Source organism: Sphaerodactylus townsendi, linkage group LG09 (assembly GCF_021028975.2).
Source record: "Sphaerodactylus townsendi isolate TG3544 linkage group LG09, MPM_Stown_v2.3, whole genome shotgun sequence".
In the NCBI taxonomy this organism is placed as follows: Eukaryota; Metazoa; Chordata; class Lepidosauria; order Squamata; family Sphaerodactylidae; genus Sphaerodactylus; species Sphaerodactylus townsendi.
In genome coordinates, this window is record NC_059433.1 from 92,629,597 (window position 1) to 92,653,601 (window position 24,005).

Consider the following 24,005-nt stretch of genomic DNA (forward strand, 5'->3'; position numbering starts at 1 on the left):
ATCATACTAGCTCTTAGCATTCTTCTCTATTCTCGTCTCTGCTTCCTTCCCTATTAGCTCCCATTGTTGGCAGACTTTTTCTCATCTAAAAATCATACAAATCAGTGCCAGCCTCCCATTTGGCTATCTAATTAAGGCTGTAAGAGTTACCTTGCAGAACCAGAGGTACAACTTTCTCTGCCTAACACCAAATTGTGCTATGCCTATGGAAACTCCCAAGAAGGCACAGCTTACTCCTGTTTTGAGCAGTTCTGTTCAGCACTCAGAGTTAACAACTGTCATAGACATTTCTCTCTTTTACTGATATATCTAGTTGCTTTTAGAAGGAAGAAGCAGAGAACAAGCAGGGAACCTTATTTGGCCTGGACCACTTTTAAGATATCCAGTTATTTACAATTGAGTCAACCCCAGTTACACAGATCAGTGCTTAATGTGTTGGACAAGGGTCTGGGAAACCCAGGTACATATCCCCACTCTGCCAGGGAAGTTTGCTAGGTAACCTTGCAAGGGGTGTGTGTGACCTGGGTGACCTTGCTAGGTGACCTGTCATAGACATATCTATCTTTCACTAATATATCTAGTTGCTTTTAGAAGGAACAAGCAGGGGACCTTATTTTGCCTGGACCACTTTTAAGATATTTATCGTTGTCAACCCCAGTTGTACAAATCAGTGTTTAGAATGCTGGATTAGGATCTGGGAGACCCAGGTACATGTCTCCACTTGGCTGGGGAAGGTGACCTTGGGACAGTCACACATTCTCAACACGGTTGCTGTGCAGATGAAACAGAGGAGGGGAAGATGATGCTGTCACTGCTTTTAGTTCCCACAGTGGTGAAAAGAAGAATATAAATATCTAAGTAAACAAATATAGCCTCTGTGGCTCAAACAGTACCTTGGGCTAGATAAGCTGGAACATTATTTCAGGAAAAAAGGAGAATCTGCACAACCAACAAAGCTGTCTAGCAGCTGAACTGAAAATGGTCAAGGACATAATATCAGTTTGGTCATTGCTCTGGCATCCTGGATCCCGACCATAACTAATGCGGGGTGGGGTGTGAGGTATGGAACTGCAATTCACACAGTTGGGACCTTCGTTTGCAGACTGATGTATGAACGAATGACATGCAATCTCATTTCACCATTCAGTCTGTTTTTATAAATGTGAATTATGGAACATTCACAGAAATAAATTGCTATGCTTATGGTTTTAATAGAAAGAAACTGAGCAAGGTAAATGCTCCCATCTGGCTGTGCTCATTGCAAATCAGCATACAGGGAATGTGGTGCAAAATAAATCCTATTAGAGCAATGAGAAGAACGCAGTTAAATCTAGCACAATACTATGTCCCTGAGCAATTGACAGCCAAAACGAATGGGCTGAGGACAAAAGACCTCCCAGCCGCTCATCTATACAAAATAGGAACAATAAACTGGTTGACTGTGATGTGGCATATATTAAGCACAATAAGAGCAGCGCATCAGGATGTTTTGCAATTTCTGGTTTCATGATGTGCTTTTATTACTTTTTTGCAGTCACAGATTATTAGGTTTACTCCCGCTTTAGAAGGCGCAACACATCCGTTTTTCAAATGTGCCTTTGTACTAATGAGTTTTGCTCAAGTAAATAGCTTCCATTGATATTCACCAAGTAAGCCAAACTTCTATCTCTACCAATTGCTCTCAAACTATGAGACAGGACCCCTTGGGGTGCTTTGGGAACCTAAAGGCATTATGTGAGGGCATGTGTACAATGTTCCAGACTGGCACAGAATCTAGAGATTCTTCTTCTAGCAGACTGTAGCTTAAATGACCCCTCATTGACCCACATTGGACTTCTGCCCCCAATTGGTGCATCATGGTGTATGGTTGGCATGTTGGCCTAACATCTTGGTCTAAATAATTCCTTACGAAAAGGACATAGAGAGTTGCTGATGGAGACCATTTGTCACCAATGTGAGACTTGATTGCATGAAGCCCTGGATTATCCCCCATGTTATTATGTAAAGCCCTTTGGAAAAATCATTCATGGTATTGAAGGAGTTTGTCCTGAATATGCCAATGATACCTTGCTCCATATTTCTTTATCCAAGGAACTTGGAAATACTGTGGAAGTTCTGAGCCACTTCTCGATTGCTATGGATGAATGGCTGAGGATGAACAAGTTGACAAGCTGATGTTAATTGAGATATCTTGAAGGACATCTTACTTTCCAGATTTCATGAGCTCCAGCTGACTCTCATGGACTCAGGATCTAACTGCACTATATGATTTTCAACAAGTTGGGTCCAGATTTCTCAGATAACTCACTTTATTCACAACTACACAATAGCTATGGGAAACGTTGCTTTAGGCAATGCTAACCCTCTGCCCTTGCCTTAACCCTAACCCCAACTTATTATTTTTATTTAATATATTCAGTCATAAATTGTTTCCCCAAAAAAGGAAAGAATCGAAACATGAAACTGACCATAGTCCAATCCTTGGACTGAGCCCTAGAACTCTACGTAACACGAAGGCAAGCCTGATTCCATGCCCTTGCATTAACCCTAACCATAACTTATTATTTTTATTTAATTTATTCAGTCATAAGTTGTTTCCAAAATTGGTGTTATAACTGCGTCATAACTGCGTCATAACGGCACTACAATGGTGTTATAATGGCGTTATAACAACACTACAATGGTCATAATTGGTGTTATAACGGCGTTATATGTTCATAATTGGTGTTATAATGGTACAAAATTGGTGTTATAACGGCGTTATATCGGTGTTATAATGGCGTTACAATGGTGTTATAATGGCGTTATAAAGGCATTACAATGGTATTATAACGGTGTTATAATGGCTTTACAACGTTGTTAACAACAGCGTTAACAAAACCAAAAATATAAAACCGACCATAGCCCTGTTCTCGGACTGCGCCCTAGAATTCAAAGTAACACTAAGGCAAGCCTGAGCCCCTGCACTTACCTGAAACCCTAACCCTAACTTATTATTTTAATTTAATTTTCTTCAGTCACAAATTGTTCCCAAAATTGAACCAAAAACCCGAAACGTGAAACTGACCATAGGCCTAATTTCAGACTTTTATATCAGTGTTATAATGGCGATATATCGGTGTTATAACAGCGTTATAACGGCACTACAATTGTCATAATTGGTGTTATAACGGCGTTATATGGTCATAATTGGTGTTATAATGGTACGAAATTGGTGTTATGACGGCGTTACAATGGTGTTATAATGGCGTTACAATAGTGTTATGACGGCATTACAATGGTGCTATAACGGCGTTATTATGGCGTTATAACGGCATTACAATGGTGTTATAACGCCGTTATAACGGCACTACAATGGTCATAATTGGTATTATAACGATCTTATATGCTCATAATTGGTGTTATAATGGTACAAAATTGGTGTTATAACGGCGTTATTACGGCACAAAAATGGTGTTATAACGGCGTTATAACGGCACTACAATGGTCATAATTAGTGTTATACCGGTGTTATAACGGCGTTCTAACGGCATTATAACGGCGTTCTAATGGCACTACAATGGTGTTATAACGGCGTTCTAACGGCACTACAATGGTCATAATTGGTGTTATAACGGCATTATATGGTCATAATTGGTGTTATAATGGTACAAAATTGGTGTTATGGCGTTATAACGGCGTTATAACGGCGTTATATCGGCGTTTTAACTGCATTACAATGGTGTTATAATGGCATTACAATAGTGTTATAACGGCGTTATAATGGCGTTACAATGGTGTTATAACGGCGTTATAACTGCGTTACAATGGTGTTATAACAGCGTTATAAAGGCGTTACAATGGTGTTATAACAGCGTTATAAAGGCGTTACAATGGTGTTATAACGGCGTTATAAAGGCATTACAAGGGTGTTATAACAGCGTTATAACGGCACTACAATGGTGTTATAACAGCGTTATTACGGCACTACAATGGTGTTATAACAGCGTTATAACGGCACTACAATGGTCATAACTAGTGTTATAACAGTGTTATAACGGCGTTATAACGGTACTACAATGGTCATAATTGGTGTTATAACGGTCTTATATGGTCATAATTGGTGTTATAATGGTACAAAATTGGTGTTATAACGGCGTTATATCGGCGTTATAACGGCGTTATAACGGTGTTACAATGGTGTTATAATGGCGTTAAAAGGCATTACAATGGTGTTATAGTGCCGTTATAACGGCTTTACATCGTTGTTACAACAGCGTTAAAAATACTGAAAATATAAAATAGGCCATAGCCCTGTTCTCGGACTGCGCTCTAGAATTCAAAGTAACACTAAGGCAAGCCTGAGCCCCTGCTTTTACCTTAACCCTAACTCATTTTTATTTAATTTTCTTCAGACCTAGCACTCAACATAACACTAAGGCAATCCTGAGCTGCTGCCCTTGCCTTAAACCTAACCCTAACTTATTATTTTTATTTAATTTATTCAGTCATAAGTTGTTTCCAAAATTGGTGTTATAACAGCGTTATATCGGCGTTATAACGGCATTACAATGGTGTTATAACGCCGTTATAACGGCACTACAATGGTCATAATTGGTGTTATAACGGCATTATAACGGTACTACAATGGTGTTATAACGGCATTATAACGGCACTACAATGGTCATAATTGGTGCTATAACGGCATTATATGGTCACAATTGGTGTTATAATGGTACAAAATTGGTGTTATGGCGTTATAACGGCGTTACAATGGTGTTATAGCGGCGTTATAACGGCTTTACATCGTTGTTACGACAGCGTTAATAAAACCGAAAATATAAAATCGGCCATAGCCCTGTTCTCGGAGAAACACTAAGGCAAGCCTGAGCCCCTGCTTTTACCTTAACCCTAACCCTAACTTATTATTTTTATTTAATTTTCTTCAGTCACAAACTGTTCCCAAAATTGTAACAAAAACCCGAAACGTGAAACTGACCAAAGCCCTACTTTCAGACTGCGACCTAGCACTCAAGGTAACACTAAGGCAATCCTGAGCCGCTGCCCTTGCCTTAAACTTAACCCTAACTTATTTTTATTTAAATTATTCAGTCATAAGTTTTTTCCAAAATTGGTGTTATAACGGCGTTATAATGGCACTACAATGGTCATAATTGGCATTACAATAACACAATGGTGTTATGACGGTGTTATAACGGCACTACAATGGTCACAATTGGTGTTATAACGGCATTATATGGTCATAATTGGTGTTATAATGGTACAAAATTGGTGTTATGGCATATCGGTGTTATAACGACGTTATATCGGCGTTATAATTGCGTTACAATGGTGTTATAATGGCGTTACAATGGTGTTATAACGGCGTTACAATGGTGTTATAACGGCATTACAAAGGCATTACAAGTGTGTTATAACGGCGTTATAACAGTACTACAATGGTGTTATAACGGCATTATAACGGCACTACAATGGTCATAATTGGTATAATGCCGTTTTATGGTCATAATTGGTGTTATAATGGTACAAAATTGGTGTTATATCGGCGTTATAACAGCATTATAAAGGCACTACAATGGTGTTATAACGGCGTTATAATGCCATTATAATGGTGTTACAACGGCGTTATAAGGGCACTACACTGGTGTTATAACGGCGTTATAACGGCACTACAATGGTCATAATTGGTGTTATAATGGCGTTATATCGGCGTTATAATGGCGTTATAAAGGCACTACAATGGTGTTATAACGGCATTATAATGTCGTTATATCGGTGTTATAAAGGTACTACAATGGTGTTATAATGGCGTTATAACAGCACTACAATGGTCATAATTGGTGTTGTAACGGCGTTATAATGGTGTTATGACGGCGTTACAATGGTGTTATAACGGCGTTATAATGCTGTTACAATGGTGTTATAATGGCGTTATAAGGGCACTACAATGGTGTTATAAGGGCGTTATAACGGCAGTACAATGGTCATAATTGGCGTTATAATGGCGTTATAATGGCGTTATAACGGAACTACAATGGTGTTATAACGGTGTTATAACGGCACTACAATGGTCATAATTGGTGTTATAATGGCGTTATAACAGCATTATAACGGTGTTATAACGGCGTTACAATGGTGTTATAGCGGCGTTATAACGGCTTTACATCGTTGTTACAACAGCGTTAAAAAAACCCAAAATATAAAATTGCCCATAGCCCTGTTCTTGGACTGCGCCCTAGAATTCAAAGTAACACTAAGGCAAGCCTGAGCCCCTGCTTTTACCTTAACCCTAACTCTAACTTATTATTTTAATTTAATTTTCTTCAGTCACAAAATGCTCCCAAAATTGTAACAAAAACCCGAAACGTGAAACTGACCAAAGCCCTACTTTCAGACTGCAACCTAGCACTCAACGTAACACTAAAGCAATCCTGAGCCCCTGCCCTTGCCTTAAACCTAACCCTAACTTAGGGCCTATTTAATTTATTCAGTCATAAGTTGTTTCCAAAATTGGTGTTATAACGGCGTTATAACGGCGTTATAACGGCGTTACAATGGTGTTATAACGGCACTACAATGGTGTTATAATGGCTTTATAACGGCACTACAATGGTCATAATTGGTGTTATAATGGAACAAAATTGGTGTTATAACGGCGTTATATCCCTGTTCTCAGACTGCGCCCTAGAATTCAAAGTAACACTAAGGTAAGCCTGAGCCCCTGCACTTTCCTGAAACCCCAATCCTAACTTATTATTTTAATTTAATTTTCTTCAGTCACAAATTGTTCCCAAAATTGTACCAAAACCCCGAAACAGTCGCAACGGCGTTATAACGGCGTTGTAAGAGCGTTACAATTATTTTTATTTAATTTATTCGGTCATAAATTGTTCCCAAAATTGTAACAAAAGCCCAGAACGTGAAACTGACCATAGCCCTGTTCTCGGACTCCACGGTAGAACTGAACATAACTCTAAGGCAAGCCTCTGCCGCTCCCCTTGCCTTCACCTAACCCTAATAATGGCGTTACAACGGCGTTACAACGGCGTTACAACGGAGTTACAACGGTATTGTAACAGCGTTACAGCGGCGTTGTAACAGCGTTACAATTATTTTTATTTAATTTATTCAGTCATAAATGGTTCCCAATTGTTCCCAAAATTGAAATGAAACCCCAAAACGTGAAACTGACCATAGCTCTGTTCTCGGACTGTGCCGTAGAACTCAACGTAACTCAAAGGCAAGCCTGTGCAGCTCCCCTTGCCTTAACCCTATTTTTATTTAATTTATTCAGTCATAAATTGTTCCCAAAATTGTAACAAAAACCCAGAACGTGAAACTGACCATAGCCCTGTTCTCGGACTCCACGGTAGAACTCAAAATAACACTAAGGCAAGCTTGAGCCGCTCCCCTTGCCTTAACCCTAACCCTAACAATGGCGTTACAACGGCGTTACAACGGCGTTACAACAGCGTTGTAACAGCGTTACAATTATTTTTATTTATTTTATTCAATCATAAATTGTTCCCAAAATTGAAATGAAACCCCAAAACGTGAAACTGACCATAGCCCTGTTCTCGGACTGTGCCCTAGAACTCAACGTAACTCAAAAGCAAGCCTGTGAAGCTCCCCTTGCCTTAACCCTAACCCTTATAATGGTGTTATAATGGCATTACAACAGCATTGTAACAGGGCTACAATTATTTTTATTTAATTTATTCAGGCATAAATTGTTCCCAAAAGTGTAACAAAAACCCGAAACGTGAAACTGACCATAGCCCAGTTCTCGGACTCCACGGTAGAACTCAAAATAACACTAAGGCAAGCTTGAGCCGCTCCCCTAGCCTTAACCCTAACCCTAATAATGGCATTACAACGGCGTTACGACGGCTTAAGATGGCGTTACAACGGGGTTGTAACAGCGTTACAATTATTTTTATTTAATTTATTCAGTCATAAATGGTTCCCAAAATTGTAACAAAAACCCGAAAAGTGAAATTTACCATAGTCCTGTTCTCGGACTCCACCGTAGAACTCAAAATAACACTTAGGCAAGCTTGAGCCACTCTCCTTGCCTTAACCCTAACCCTAATAGTGGCGTTACAACAGCGTTACAATGGCGTTACAACGGCATTGTAACAGCGTTACGATTAATTTTATTTAATTTATTCAGTCATAAATTGTTCCCAAAATTGTACCAAAAACCCAAAACGTGAAACTGACCATAGCCCTGTTCTTGGACTGCGCCCTAGAACTGAACGTAACTCTAAGGCGAGCCTGTGCCGCTCCCCTTGCCTTAACCCTAACCCAAAAAATGGCATTACAAAGGCGTTATAATGGCATTACAACAGCCTTACAATTATTTTTCTTTAAACGTGGAACTGACCTTAGCCCTGTTCTTGGACTCCGCCCTAGAACTATACATAACATTAAGGTAATACTGACCCAATGCCCTTGCCTTAACCCTCACCCTAAAGTATTATTTTTATTTAATTTATTCAGTCATATTGTTCCCAAAATTGTAACAAAAACCCGAAACATGAAACTGACCATAGCCCTTTTCTCGGACTGCGCTCTAAAACTATACGTAACACTAAGGCAATACTGACCCGTTGCCCTTGCCTTAACTGTAACCCTAACTTATTATTTTTATTTAATCCATTCAGTCATAAATTGTTCCCAAAATTGTAAAAAAAAACGAAATGTGAAACTGACCATACCCCTATTCTCGGACTGTGCCCTAGAACTCAACGTAACTCTAAGGCAGGGGTCGGGAACCTTTTCCCCTCAAAGAGCCATTTGGCTCACCACCAAATGCAGGGCGGGCGAAGAGGGGCCCGGCGGCTTGGCCTGCCCGGCCGCCAGGAGAGCGCCCGCCCCGCAAGCAGCAGGGCGGGCAGGAGCCAGAGCCCGCGGCGCGGCCTCGCCGGCCACTGGCTAGAGATGTGCCCGCCCTGCTTCCTGCAGGGCGGGCGAAGAGGGGGCCGGCGGCTCCGTTCATGGAGCCGCAGAACAGCGGCGGAAGAGCCGCATGCGGCTCGCGAGCCGCGGGTTCCCGACCCCTGCTCTAAGGCAAGCCTGTGCCGCTCCGCTTGCCTTAACCCTAACCCTAATAAAGGTGTTATAACGGCGATATGACGGCGTTATAACAGCGTTACATTTATTTTTGTTTAATTTATTAAGTTATAAATGGTTCCCGGAATTGTAACAAAAACCCGAAAGGTGAAACTGACCATAGTCCTGTTCTCGGACTACTCCGTAGAACTCAAAATAACACTAAGGCAAGCTTGAACCGCTCCCCTTGCCTTAACCCTAACTCTAATAACGACGTTATAATGGCGTTACAGCTGCGTCACAATTATTTTAATTTAAACGTGAAACTGACCTTAGCCCTGTTCTCGGACTCCGCCCTAGAACTCAACGTAACACTAAGGGAAGCTTGAGCCGCTCCCCTTGCCTTAACCCTAACCCTAATAACGGCGTTATAACGGCATTACAACGACGTTAAAGCGGCGTTACAACGGCGTTGTAATGGCGTTAGAACTATTTTTATTTAATTCATTCAGTCATAAACGGTTCCCAAAATTGTACCAAAAACCCAAAACCTAAAACTGACCATAGCCCTATTCTCAGACAGTGCCCTAGAACTCCATGCAACACTAAGGCAATCCTGAACCGCTGCCCCTGCCTTAACCCTAACCCAGCTTATTTTTTTTATTTAATTAATTCAGTCATAAATTGTTCCCAAAATTTTAACAAAAACCCAAAACCTAAAACCGACCATACCCCATTTTCAGATTGCGCCCTAGAACTCTAAGTGACACTATGTATGCAGGGGCACAATTTAGCGTGGGGGAAGAAGGGCTGCCAGAGACTGGAGGGGACTTTGGGAGTTCTGTGCTGGAGAAGAATGAACTGAAGGCATCTGAAAAATAGGAGGGGAAAACAAGCAAGATTAGAGCTACAGCTGATGTACCAATTCATATCACATGATACAGCTGAGCTCTATCAAAACTATACCAATTCTGAATGCTATGGAAGAGGGATTTTGTGGTTCAATCCTCTCTCAAATACAAAACTGACTGCACACACAACACTAGCACATTAAGGGAAGAACTACCCAAGCTAGACCCTTTCCTCCTGATTAATAGTTTTCTAAACACCAGATTTTTTTTAAAAAAAAGGCGCATTTAAACATACAATACCTCACATGTAGCATGAAAGAGATGGATATGGGTAGATTCCGGTCTTGTTCAAAACACTTATACACTTTCTAAGGAAAAGCTGCATTTCTTAGTCTCAGTGGTCCTGCATATTTTTCTCAGTCTCAGTGGTCCTACATATTAATGGGGGAAAAACCTATTTAATTTCTCTACACTATAACAAAGAATGTGGTAGTTCCAACATATGTTGATCTTGGAACTTTTGAATGTAATGTAATTGTGGGTCTTGTCTATTACATTCTGTTTGTTTCCTGTGATTCGAAAGTACCCTGCCTCCTTCCAAATAATTAATCAGGTGCCATTTTTTGTTGTTTACAGAGCACAGTAATTATTTGCTTGTGACTTGAGTCCAGATATAATGATAATTGATAAGCACTACCGATTTCATAAAAGTAATGGAAAGCATGATGGATAGAAATGCAATCAATGTCATAGCTACAAAATCAATAAAGTGTTAGAAACACTATCTGTGCCACTACCTGAATAACTCTCATTCCAAACCATAACTTTGGGTTATCACACACTATGACATTTTCCTGGATGAACTGCTATGCCGAAATTGCATGAAATAGTAGGACTCAACTACTTGTAATTCAGAAACTACCCCCATCATCAGCCAGCTGTGATACTTTGTTCACATAGTAGATGTATTCTTTATCCTCAGTTTTCCCATGCAAGGAAGCAAGGAAGTTCCTCCCAAATTATTTTCAGCTCTCTTTTGTATGAGTGCAAAGGGTTGTCAAATCACAGCTGACTTATAAAGTCCCCATAGGATTTTCAAGGTAAGTGAGCAAGCAGAGTTGGTGTGCTATGGCCTTTCTCTGCAAAGTCTTTCTTGATGGTCTCCATCTCAGTACTGACTCTTAGCTTCTGAGCTGTGATAACATTGGACTATACTAGACCATTCCACATCCCTCCAACAATCCTGTGCTTAATTTAATTGCTTCTAGCAGACAAGATAGAAATTGGCTAATAATGTCCTCTGTTTTTTTAACTCAGTTTACTCTAGATAATTGGCTAGCAAGACACAGGGCTTTATTTGCTTAAGTGAGACTTTCTTGAGAGTTGATCCACAAACACTGGAATCAGTTTGGGCATGGTTGTCCCACACATCTGCCCTCCCATCTTGTGCATTTTCACAATTGTGAAGTCAGTTCATTTTCTTCTGAAAGTGGTTAAAATAATGAGGATTTCTAAGGGAGGAGGATGCTGTCATAGGTGTTGTTATTGGTGGCATCACAGCTCCCTCCTTTTAAAAAATGTCCCTAAAACATTGGTATAGCACTGTAGTGTTGTAATGACAGTTCTCTGAATTCCCAGCTTCTATGCCTCATGGAGATATGATTTCCTCCTAATGTCCCTTATATTTCTGCAACGGGAAAGACTAAAGGCTTACTTTTAAAAAGAAAATGACACCTGGGAATTCACAAAATGAGCTTAAACTCATTCTCAACACAATACTGTACTGATATAATAATATTTTAGGGCTTCAAAAAATCAAACCAAAACCATTTGACTTTGAAGGGGAGGAAAGGGAACAGTTTAACCATGATTGCAGCCCGATCATTGAAAAGTGGGTTGGAGGTAGGTGAGAATGGGCTGGACAAAATAAACCAACAGAAACATTATGGATGAGTAATTGGCTCCCAGGAAAAAAATTGGGGTACAAAGCCTATAGTGAGAAAAAAGTACGTTGGTTCTTCTGGCAAAGCAACAAAGAGGTTGCTGTAGCTGAAGACCGAAGAATCTGCAACCCACAAGGTCCTTTTCCACATAACAGTTCTTTGAAAAAGCTTCCAGAAGTTGTAGAGACATCACAAATCGTATTATTAGATAAATATAGCACAAAAGTCTGATGAACTGAACATCCCTCCTTATCTTCGTAAACCCAAAGAGGCTAACAAAGCAACAAAAGCTACAAGGACACAATACAACAGTTCACCAATGAAGTTAACCAAATGCACACGTTTTAAAAATGCAGCCACATCAGTTTATGCTCCACTAAAGACCTTCTGAAATAAAGCCATCTTACATGCTTTCCTAAATTACAGTGAGGAAAGGTCCCTTCCACATCCACTCAGAACCTACCACCAAAAAAATAAATCCTATGTCCTATGACCTAACTGCTGCTATACAGACGAGCTTGAGAAAGGGAAACAATAGAGAACGGATGCTGGAGGAACTTAACTGGAACATGGAAGTATTCTGGGAGATGTGGTTTGATAGATATTAGGGTCCTAGGCCACACAATCCCCCTCACTTGGAACAAGACAATCTTAGCTATGGGGTAGCCTGGTCAGTTGCTCAGCCCTGCAGGTTTAAGGGGGTTATAGAAAATAGTGGAAGAAAATGGAGTCAAGTCAAAATGCAAACTGTGGTACATGAATTGTGAAAACCAGGTGTTTTTTTTTCTTGAGAGTTGATCCACAAGAATGGGTTGGGTATAAGGTTGCCTGGTCCTCCCTGGCCACTGGTGGAGGGCTGGGTTGCCAGATCCAGCTTGGGGAACTCCTGGAGATTTGGGGACAGAGCCGGGGGAGGACAGGGACTTCAGTAGGAACAATTCCATATAGAGTGTACCCTCCAAACATCCATTTTCTCAAGTCGGGTGGGAATGAAGAGGATAATTGAGGGACCCGAGGTGGTGGAGGGACACGGCCATGTTTGCTGCAGAATCACCAAGCCCACTACTTCACCTGCATTGTGGAGGCAAGGCTGAAGCACAGGGAGGGCAAATAGGCATCCTTTATCAGGGCCTGAGGATCCAAGAAGGAATTACGCACATACAACTGCATCAGCTTCTCTTTGCTTTTTTAAGTACAAGGAAGGTTGTCCCTTACAGATAACTGCCTTTTATTTCACAGATTTTTTTACACCCTATGTGATTCCCACCTTATCACAGGAGCACAGATCTTTTCCAATACTTCTAAGAAAACACCACACTGCAGCAGGATTTGTCCTCCCCACAGCCAAGCTACTTCTGTCATTTTCCATTACATGGTGGTAGGATATCATACTATCACCACTGATTTGGGCTTAGTGAAAATACAGCATTAAGACAGAAGTGAACCTTATATTGTCTAGAAAGGTCCCGAGGCAAAGCAAGTGAGCTGCAATCCTTTGTGCATTTTCTTGAATTTTACCTCTCAGAAAAACTGGGAGACTTATTTATGGGTTAATGTGTGTAAAATTGGACGGTAAATTGATTTCACCCCATTCCCTTTGGCAAAACTAGATTGGTTTACTGAAATGTTGTTATCCAAAGCACAATAGTTAAAGCAAGTTCTGCAGAGTTCTTTTAAGAGTTATTCCCAAGAAAATTGGTTGGTAATTCTGGCATAGGAAATGTTTTTTGCTTTATAAAAACCCCAAACGGATGCCTGAAATTCTTGCAAGGGAATGTTGTTAGTACTGCTGATACAATGCCATTACAGATATTTCAGAGTTTTACCTGATTTTTTCCATACAAATTTGAAAAGTTGCATATGTCATATTAAAAATAAATGCACTTTACTTACCAGAAATGGTATAAATGTATAAACAGATAATGTGGTGGCTGAAAATTCTGCTGCTGCCTAAATGGCAAGTTGCACATACACTCATGGAAGAGGGGAAAGCCATAGCAGCAATCTGCTTTTCTCGTTCACTTATTGCCTGTGGCCACTCACAGCAAGAAGAGAACATATTATAATTATGCCCCTTATTCAGGAAGCACCCAAATAGGATCCCTCTCTAGGATCCAGATGGGCAAGATCTGAAAAGTTATAGAATCACGAGTTGGAAGGAGCCATACAGACCATCTAGTTCACATGTGTCAAACTCACAGCCCTCCATGATGCTGGCAGGGATGATGGGAACTGTAGTCCATAACATCTGGAGGGTTGCGAGTTTGACACCTATGTTCAATCCCCTGACCAATGCAGGATCAGCCTAAAGCATCCCTGACAAATGTTCGTCCAACCACTGCTTGAAGACTGCCAGTGAAAAGGAGCTCACCACCTCCCTAGGCAGCTGGTTCTACTGCTGAACTACTCTCAACATAAAAAAAAATCCTGCTGTCCAGCTAGCAACTTTCCACCCCGAATTTATATCCAATATTGCAAGTCCTGTCCTCTGCTACCAACAGGAACAGCTCACTGCCCTCTTCTAAGTGACAGTCCTTCAACTTAAAGAGAACAATCATGTTCCCCTCAGCCTCCACTTCTCCTGCCCAAACATTCCCAAGATCCTCAACCTTTCCTCACAGGGCTTGGCCTCCAGGCCCCTGATCATCCGCATTGCTCTCCTCTGCATCTGCTCCATTCTGTCCACATCTTTTTTGAAGCGAGGCCTCCAGAACTGCACACAGTACTGCAGGTGTGGCCTGACCAATGCAGTGTACAGCAGAATGGTGAAATCTAGACATTTAGATGTTACTCCAGATCTCACTGTATAAATGTGTTGCACCAAAAACCTATAAAAATATTTAAATTCAATTTGGTCTCTTTGTTTCTCTGTGGAATGTTTCAAAAGCCAATTCTGGTATAGCTGTCTAAAAGATCCCACCTAGCCTGTTTCTCGCACTGCCAAGCCGAGTTATTTTCCATTGCTACTTTAAAAATATTCTGTTAAGCTAGGTAACATGCCCCTGTTGAAACACCCTAAAACAGTGGTGGCGAACCTATGGCACAGGTGCCAGAGGTGACACTCAGAGCCCTCTCTGTGGGCACAAGCAAACAGAGTCGCCCCCCCTCCCACATCTCGGCTGGCCTGGGCTGCTGGGCTTGATTATTAACATTAAACCTAAGACCTAGTTTTGGGGAAGCAGTGTAGCGCTGTTAAACTCCACAGTGTAGCACTGTTAAACTCCACTGATTTTTATGCAAAGAACTAAAGTGTGATCCTTTACCTGGGAGTAAGCTCGGTTGCTGGCAATGGGGCTTGCTTCTGAGTAAACCCTCCTAGGGTTGGGATTCACCCGTTGGAAGAGTTGCTTGGTGGTAGCAAAGCCACCGACTACCACCAAGCTTACTCCCGAGTAACGCACGCCTCGGAGCCAACCATTTTTTTCTAAACTAAAACCTCAGTATTCAGGTTAAATTGCCATGTTGGCACTTTGCGATAAATAAGTGGGTTTTGGGTTGCAATCTGGGCACTCGGTTTTGAAAAGGTTCGCCATCACTGCCCTAAAACCTAATACTTCCAAGTAGCAATTCTGGTTTATTTTTTAAATCCGCATAACCAACTGTTCATGCCACAGTATGCAAAACAATTCCTTTAGAAAATGGTAAGAGTCATCACCCAATTCTAGGCTGATAAAATTAATCCTTTAAGTAGGTCGAAACAGAAAATGGGGCTTGTTTAGACAGCTGAAAGTTGACAACAGAGGCATCATATTCAGTGGGATACACGTTAAATTTTTATGGCCCACTATTGTCTTTGGTCAATTAGGGTTTTGAACTGCCTTAAAACCAGTTTTATAAAAATGATAGAGGGACAGAAAACAAATGAATGTATATAAATCGAGGAACTGTAGTGCTGTCATTCCAATTTTAATTCTTTTACAGAGCCAATCCTAAATAGTGTTAAACCTTCTCAGTTCATTGACTTCAGTGGAGTTTGAAGGATATAACTAACATATTTTCTATCTCCAGCTTTAGATGCTGTTCCAGCATTCATTCATGGAACCATCTGCTCACCCAAATTCCTCTTTTAAGTTAGTAAATCTTTTTTCATTTCCACAAATAATCAAATCTCAATTAAGTATAGCTGTGTTCACTGCTGTGGCCAGAAACTGATGAAGAGCAACATATTGCAAAGGGTGGCCCAGAGCACCCAAAGGGAGAAATTGACTCTGTATGTTGCCTGAATCTTAGGCTTTGAAACTATATCTGAGGAAAGAATTGCCTAATGAACTGCACAAAAACCATTCATCACTGCATCTGAAAAGAAACTGCTCCAGGAAAACAAACAGCTTTCATTACCTAAAATTTAAGCAATAAATGAGGATCTCAGGGCCAAGCTATATGTTCGCATTTTAGCAAGGTGGGTTCGAGTCCTATGCATGTAAAGCAGCAATAACAGGGAAATAACACCTTTCCCAGATGTTTCAGTATGGGCAAATAACTGGGGGGGGGGGGGAAGCAAGAACCCTTCCTTATCCTGTGGTGGGGTTTTGAGCTTGTCTGGCTATTCCCTGCAGCTGCTGTGGGACTGTGAGGAACCCAAGTTGTGTCCTGGGAACAGGAAGGAAAGGAGGATAAAGTGGCCTGAACTCCCAGGACAGCAGAGAATTACACTAATTAGCATGAGATCAAGGGGGTGGGGATATGGGTAGCTTCAGTGTGATGGTACTTCCAGAAAAATGTGGAAGTAATATCTCACCTCTGTAGTAATGCCGCTTTGAGTTTTACAGGAAGTGATATCATGCTGTCAGCCATTTTAAAATTTATTTTTCTCCTGCTACAATTCTGAACAGCAGTGAGAAACACATGCTGGCATTGGAGGCTGGCAACCCTATGATGAATCAGCTTTTACCAAATATTCTGCATCATAGATGATGTCAGGTGTGGAAAGTGAGGAGGATTGTTGACAGCTTTACCTGGGCTCACAGAACACCAGAACTTTAGAGAGCTAGCCTAACGTATCTACTCAGAAGTAAGTCCCATTATATTCAATGGAGTTTACTTCCAATTAAGTGTTCTTTCAACCACAGCCTTCATCTGTCTGTGCCAGAATACTTTTTTTAAAAAGCTTCATGTATTCATATGAACAAAAATAAACCAGAGTTTAGTGGTACCTTTAAGACTAACAACCGTTCAACCCTACATAAGTTTTGGTGGACTATATAGCCCACTTCATCAGATGCACATAGTGTGTTCTCACGAAGCAGATATTTACATACGAAGTTTGAAACAACAGCATGTGAAGCTGTATTGGAATGCAAGTGGTGCTAAGAGAAATACAAGTGCGGCCAGATGTGCAGATGCTACCCCAGTGAATAAACACAGGACACGCTCTGGATTGAAATGGGCCATAGCCCTTTTTATTGAATGCTGAAGCTGAGCGAACAGGAGGAGCACATCTTAACAGCCGGACAGCATCACAACTGTCCCGGCACCAACCCCAATCCTACAGGTCCCAGGCCATCAGGTGCTCGTCCCCCTTGCGGCCCCTAATTGGTGGGTCGTCGGGCTCCACTCAGAGGCCTTCCTGGCATGCTCCCTGAGCCAGACCCATCCCAAGCCCTGTTCAGAGGCCTTGAACCACAGGGAGGTCTGTCGTGTGATTTCAGCCTCCCCACAAGGATGCGCTCCTCTGCCCAAGCCGCTAGGGCTGTGACGAGAGTAGCAGCACATCTAATGACCCTGCCCCATAAAGGGAGGGTGGGTCAGTATGCCAAAGGCGTGAAAGAGGCCACCGCGTGCTGCCTATTATATAGGGAGCGTGCTCCACCCCTTGCCCCGTGCGTGAAGCATGACATTGCCGGGTGGGAATGCTCTGCCGCACAGAGCCACCTCCATGCACGGAGCTCACCGCGTGCCCTGCCTCCTGTTGCAATTATGGGCCTTGTTGACTCAAGTGCCATCATTTCTGTGAAATTCAAGCAATCAAGGAAATTATATAGACTATCCCATAATTGCATTAACTGGCCATTTCCTTAGCTTTGCTAAACTAGTTACAGTTTGTATAATGGCAGATCTCTGGAATGATAGCCAAGTCAACAATTGTAAATGGGGGGAGGGGTCTTGTTAATTCCTTACCAGCTCACTGCTTCCATCCTCATCAAAATCCTCGTCTATGCCATCAGTCATCTCTTCTCCGTCACCGTCTGCATCTAGCCCTCCTTCAATAGGCTCTTCTGTAGAGTTGTCTGCATTCTCTGATATACATTCCTCTTGAAGTAATTCGACACTGTCTTCTATTTGTTTCTTTTGGGCTTCTGAAAGGGGGACAGAACACAGAAAAATCATCTGTCTTTTTCTCGGAATGTATTTGTGTTTCAGGCAACAGAGGACTTTCTTCCATTCTCTGAATGATGCCCGCTATAAAATACATACATTATTATCCACAATAGCAGCCACAATCAAGAGATTTCCTTGAGGCAACTCCAAGGACTTGTGCACACCTAATGGGATTCATGACTTTTTTTGTTTTGAACTGCAGTTCCCAATTGAATATCATAAGCTGTCTCTGAAAGTCTCCTGAATATAAAAAGTGCCTGGCTATGAGTGCCAGCGAGTTGCTGTTTGGGGGAACAGCCCTGTCAGACAACATGGGGTTGTTTGAATTGTGGCCAGTATATCTAACTTCCACACATACTTCTGAAATCTCTGTAAATCTTGCTGAGAATCTTTATTGTTGTTACTTAAATGCCAAGTGACCAAGGTTTCAGACCGTATGTTTGTAAATACAGTAAAAAGTGTTAGAGGATCAGAAATAGGGAAGCAATTCATTTGAAAGCCCATATTCCTTTGTGCCATTTTATGGATGACCAGTTGCAGAAATTCTGCACCTACTCAGCTGCACATACAGTGTAATTTGTGACACGAAGCAATCTATCTACATCCAACTTGGGCTCCAGACGATGTAGGCCTTTAAAGATGAAAACTAGAACTGAATGGAGCCCATGAAAAAACAGACTTAACAGGCAGAATGGAAAATAGATCTGAAAGCAGTGTTGCAAATGCATTTTGGACAAAATGAAGTTCAGATAGCTGCACTGCGATTACAATTGTTGTTGTCTTTAAAAAAAACAAGTACATACAAGCATTATTAGAATAGGGCCCTTCAATAGCTGCTGTGGGTTTTCTGGGCTATGTGACTGTGGTCTGGTAGTTTTTGCTTTTAACATTTTGCCCACATCTATGGCTGAAATCTTCAGAGGCTACACAGCCCAGAAAACTCACAACAGTCAGTTTGAAGGCTCTTGACTTGATATGCACACAGGTCCTTAATATTGTGCTACCCCCAACTTTCAGCCTGCCATTTTCTAGTTCTTTAACAAAAATATGGAATAAAATTGGTCCCAAAACTTATACAGGTTTTTTCTTCTTCTTGCATGTTTGCAATGAAGGACAATCTTCCAATCAGTTCTATACTTAATGCTTGAATTAATTTATCTTTATAATAGCAGTCAATCCCCAAACAGAGCTATCAAGTATGTTCCAATGTATTTCTTTCTTAAGATATCCATATCTTACAGAAAACGACACATAAGGTTTATCTGCTTTCACTATATGATGCTTTTTATTAATTTTGCTTTCATTTTGTATTTTGCATCATTCTCCGTAGCATTTGAACAGTCCTGGAATTGAACGCTACACAATCCCACAAGAGTCTCCTGTTGTGATATACCATCTTAATGGATAACCGATTTGTTAAACAGCCCCATTAGAACTGCAGCTATTTTGGCATACAAAGAAGGTATTAATTGTGTATAGATGGCATACAGAGAATCACTTGAGAAAATCTCATTTCCACTAGTGGCAGTTTTTAAGCCAATTAATTCATGCTGCACCACGATGAAAACATTACCTTTTCCCCATATGAAATGTTATTGTGGTCCAAAATGTGAAATATATAAAGCACAGAAGCAGATGATTAAACTGCTCCAAAGGAAATAAGTTACAAGACAATGAATAAGCCAAGTGTGTAAGTTTGTTTGATCATATCTATAGCACCTGTTCTTATTGACCATATCTATAGCACCTGTTATGTGCAAAACACCATTTGGAACATGTTATTGCAGCACCTGAATTTCATTTCAATGGCGCTTCAATAAAGCTTCTATTCATTTCAGCTGAGCTTGCCCAGCATTCTGATGCACTTTGTTCCGTTTCTTTTATTCTCTGAGAGGTAGATTCATAAAGAAGTAGATTCTGTAGTAATAATTTTTATTTGTACTTTCAAGTGAAAATCTAAAACATACTTAAAAAGAAAAACTGACAAAGTTATAAAGTGCTTATTTCACAGAGACTTCCAGTTTCTTCAGCACCTAATATCAACCTTTAGCCCTAAACCTTCAGCACATAGCCATTAAACATCAAAATAAAGTAAAATCTTTGGCATCATTATTGATAACATGCCTCACTTTTCTTTACTGGATCTCATTTTAACAGTCCTTAACCTTCTGAGCCACTAGTCATCGATTTATTTTTTTTCCTGTTTTGTCTAGATTCTATCAAGGGTTTCAGATTGTCCATGAACTTAATTATGTTATTTTCTTTAAGTACTAAAGTTAACTTGGCCATCCTAGCCAGCTCTAGTACTTCCACCCACCATTCTTCAATTGTAGGTATAGCAAGAGTTTTTCATTTCAAGGTATACAGTATTCTTGCTGCTGCTAAGAAGTAGATCACTTTAATTCCCAAGCAAGGATGTATTTATTTAGTTGTTTAATTTTTATCCTGCCTTTTCCTGATGAGTTGGGCTTTTCTTCAGCTGTCTTCCCAACCTCGAATGGGCCCCGAAGCCTCCATTTGTCTTGCTGGGGAGAATATGTAGCTCAATGTTCCTGTCAGCCATCTGAGGACAGGAAAATGAGCCATGAAAGGCTAATGCCTCATGTTGCACTCATGATACAAACTGGGGCGGGGGGAGGGCTCCTGTGGCTGCTATTTATTAAATTAAAAAAACATTGGGAGATCCAGACACAGATTTTCTTGTTTAATTTGGCTCATGAATGACTTTCCACACTTTACCTAGTGAGTTCATTTTTTCATAACCTTTATTGGCATAAGAAACAACAGAACAATAATACTGGTAGGAAGGGATGGTTAAGAGCATATTGAAATAACAATACACAGAAATTTTGCTACGGCCTCCAACGTCGCATTGTCCTTGTTATTAAGGAGAACTACGGTTTTTTATGGCCTCAACTTGGTCTACCAACAAGGGTGCTAGGTATTTGGCTCTGACAGATGCATACAAGGGACACTGTAATAAGACATGCCAAACAGTCTCTTCACAGGCGAGATCACAAATACATTTCCTCTCGTGGTGCGGGAGCCCCAATCTTTTTCCTTGTCCAAGAGCAGAAGGTAGAACGAGCTAGTGATATAGCCCGTCGCCATTTAGGCTCTATTAACAGTTGCAGATATCCTGCCATAGTTGAATTATGAAATGGAATACCCAAAAGGGAAGGAGAACAAAATGTATTGGCCTTGTTTATCGATTCCCTGTAATCTAAATCAAGGAGCCTTTTTTTTATTGTGGCAAATGCCTCCCTTTCAGTAAGCATAGCTATATCATCAGTTGTTATCGCCAGGTCACTCAACTTGTTTTCAATCCTATGCCACCATTTGGTGGAATGTATACCTAGTGAGTTTAAACTGGATAGAAACTTGTAATCTAACTATATAGTGGAACCTCGGTTTACGTTGATCTTGGAGTTCGTTGGTTTCGGTTATCGTCGATCGTCGCCGGCTGTTTCTTACCTTGGCTTTCATTGGTTGCCTCAGATTTCGTCGGCATGCCAATGAAATCTGAGGCTACTTGTGCATAAGTTAGCTGCGCCATTTGCGTTGCACCTGCATAAACGGCGTACCTCAGTTTTCGCCGGTTTCAGTTTTTGCCAAGGTAATCCGAACGGATTATCGACGAAAACTGAGGTTCCACTGTACCATCATTTCTTTTAGAATTTGCCAATCTACACAGAAAGCTGAAACCTATGCTTTTTGGTAAATGAGTGGTTACTTATAGGCATGGTAAGGGGCATTGGAGAGGACTGTGAAAGTGGGCCAGATGGTAAAATGGGATCTTGCCACATGGCTCTGAAGTGTTGCAGTATGCCAGATGGTGACACAAATAATTCCTTGGAAGAAAGTGTGAGTTTTTCCACCTAGTGGTAGTGCCATGGCTTATACATTTGAAAATATTAAATACACACACAGTTGTTCTTACAGTAGACATACTATATATTATTGGGGCAACAATCTGGACCATCTGTAAACATGGACCATTAAAATGCCACTTAGCTGCTTCTACCACCCTCATTATGATCTTCGACCTCAAGTCGTGATAACACAGAAACCCTTTAAGCATACTCTTTTTTTCACAGATCCTAGTGGACAAGAAGCAGCACCTCATGCACTGGAAATCACCACAAACTTTCCTTTTGGTCCAGTTTGAATGTGGCTATCATTCCACACATGCCCACCCCCCCTCGTGAAATGAGAGGATTCCTGTGAGACTTCTGCATTGCCCCAGGAAGGCAAAAGGCAGGCTTTCTTTCTCAGGGAACCACTACCTCTCACAGAAAAGACTGGGTAGGGGGCTGGGCAAAAATATGGAAGCGAGTCAGATGCAGCCTTCAAGCCACCAGCTGACCAGAACTGGCTTGAGGGGAATATTTCCAAGATGACTTTCCATAAAGTTACCATTAAGTCTGATTAACAACCCTGTCAAATTCACAATAAATGAGCTGTTGAACGGTAATTTGAAATACACACATATGGAGTTCAAGGAGTTTGTAATTAATTTCCTATTACCTTTGATTTTTATACAGCTTTAATAAATTCAACTACAAATATTTTCTTTCTACATATGGTGTTTACTGGCAAAAGTTTCTGATCATGCAAAGAGCTGTGCTTATTCATCCTATGAATTTCTGACGCTAACAATTCATGTACACTTAGATACACCAAGGAAGTGAAATTGCTAACAAAGTTGCAGAAGTTTATTTTGGTTATAGAGAAATCATAAGTCCAACCTGGACAATTACCAATTGCTACTGTGAAGGAAGGATGGCTGCAGCCTCTCCCCACTCCAAACTGACAATATGATGGATAATTCAACACTGGATTAATTTATCCTTTAATGAGTTCCCAACAGCTATAGATCATTTTTACCTACCAGCTTCAGCCTTCTGCTGCTTTTCAATCTTCTCCAGTCTCCCTAGCAAAGAGTCAATTTTTGTTTTGATTTGAGTTAATTCCTTCTTGATTGTTTGCAATTCATCTGATTTCACTAAGAGGGAAAAGAACAACAACAACAACAACGACAAAAAAGGTACCAACCATGAACAAATTATAATTTTAACATAAGGCATTCCAACACAAACCCTTCTTTGTAGCCTGCAAAGTGTGTTCAGGTTCAAGCCTTATACATTCTCATGTTTATATATTTTGATGGTCAGTTCACTCTCAACGGCAACTGCCATTTTTTTAGTACAGAACAGAGAAGGAAGTTGCATCATGCACGTCAATCGCATTTTTAAAAAATGGAAATGCCAATGAGCATGGAAGTCAGCATATTTCATAATTGTAGCTGAAAGTTCACCAGTTTCCATTTGGGGGAGGTAAACTTCTTAAGAGGGTGCTTGAATATTTTCCTAACAGGCACTAAGGATGAGCACTTTACCTCAAGACTATGCGCTGTAATTCAGCCCATCCCCCCAGTCTGGGCCTACTTCCTGGGAACAGTCACCCAGTCAAAGCCCTTCAGGGATCACATAGTGAACATAATAGTGTCATGACACTATGTCACCAATCAAAACTCACGAGATGATGATGTAACTGAAGGTAAAGAAGGTCAATTGAAAGAGGATAATGCTCCTTGCATCAGTCACATGGGTGATCCCAGCCAACCTGAACTCTTTTAGCGCACAGGATGACATCACAATGATATGGAGCCAAGTGGATTCGAGTATGTGCTGACATTACTGAGGGCAAATGAAGCTGGTTTCAGGAAGCATTGTCCTCAATGGACAAAGACTTTTACCTAGCTTTTATGCAACACTTAAAACCAACACAGTAAACGGAAACACTTTGAGGCTGCTTTGTGTTGTATATCAATAATTTG

At 40.9% G+C, this 24,005-nt stretch overlaps 1 protein-coding gene across 9 annotated transcripts in view; it reads right to left on the reverse strand.

Moving 5' to 3' along the window:
* RALYL (RALY RNA binding protein like) overlaps nt 1-24,005 on the reverse strand; it is a 305,642-nt gene that overhangs the window by 6,923 nt on the left and 274,714 nt on the right. For 8 of the 9 annotated variants that reach the window (XM_048507680.1, XM_048507682.1, XM_048507676.1 and 5 more), the window contains 2 exons: nt 23,058-23,171; nt 17,966-18,144 (listed from right to left, as the gene is read on the reverse strand). In XM_048507680.1, the coding sequence (XP_048363637.1) occupies nt 17,966-18,144; nt 23,058-23,171 (293 nt within the window). The remainder of the gene's footprint in view (nt 1-17,965; nt 18,145-23,057; nt 23,172-24,005) is intronic. The other variant, XM_048507683.1, reaches the window with a different exon arrangement.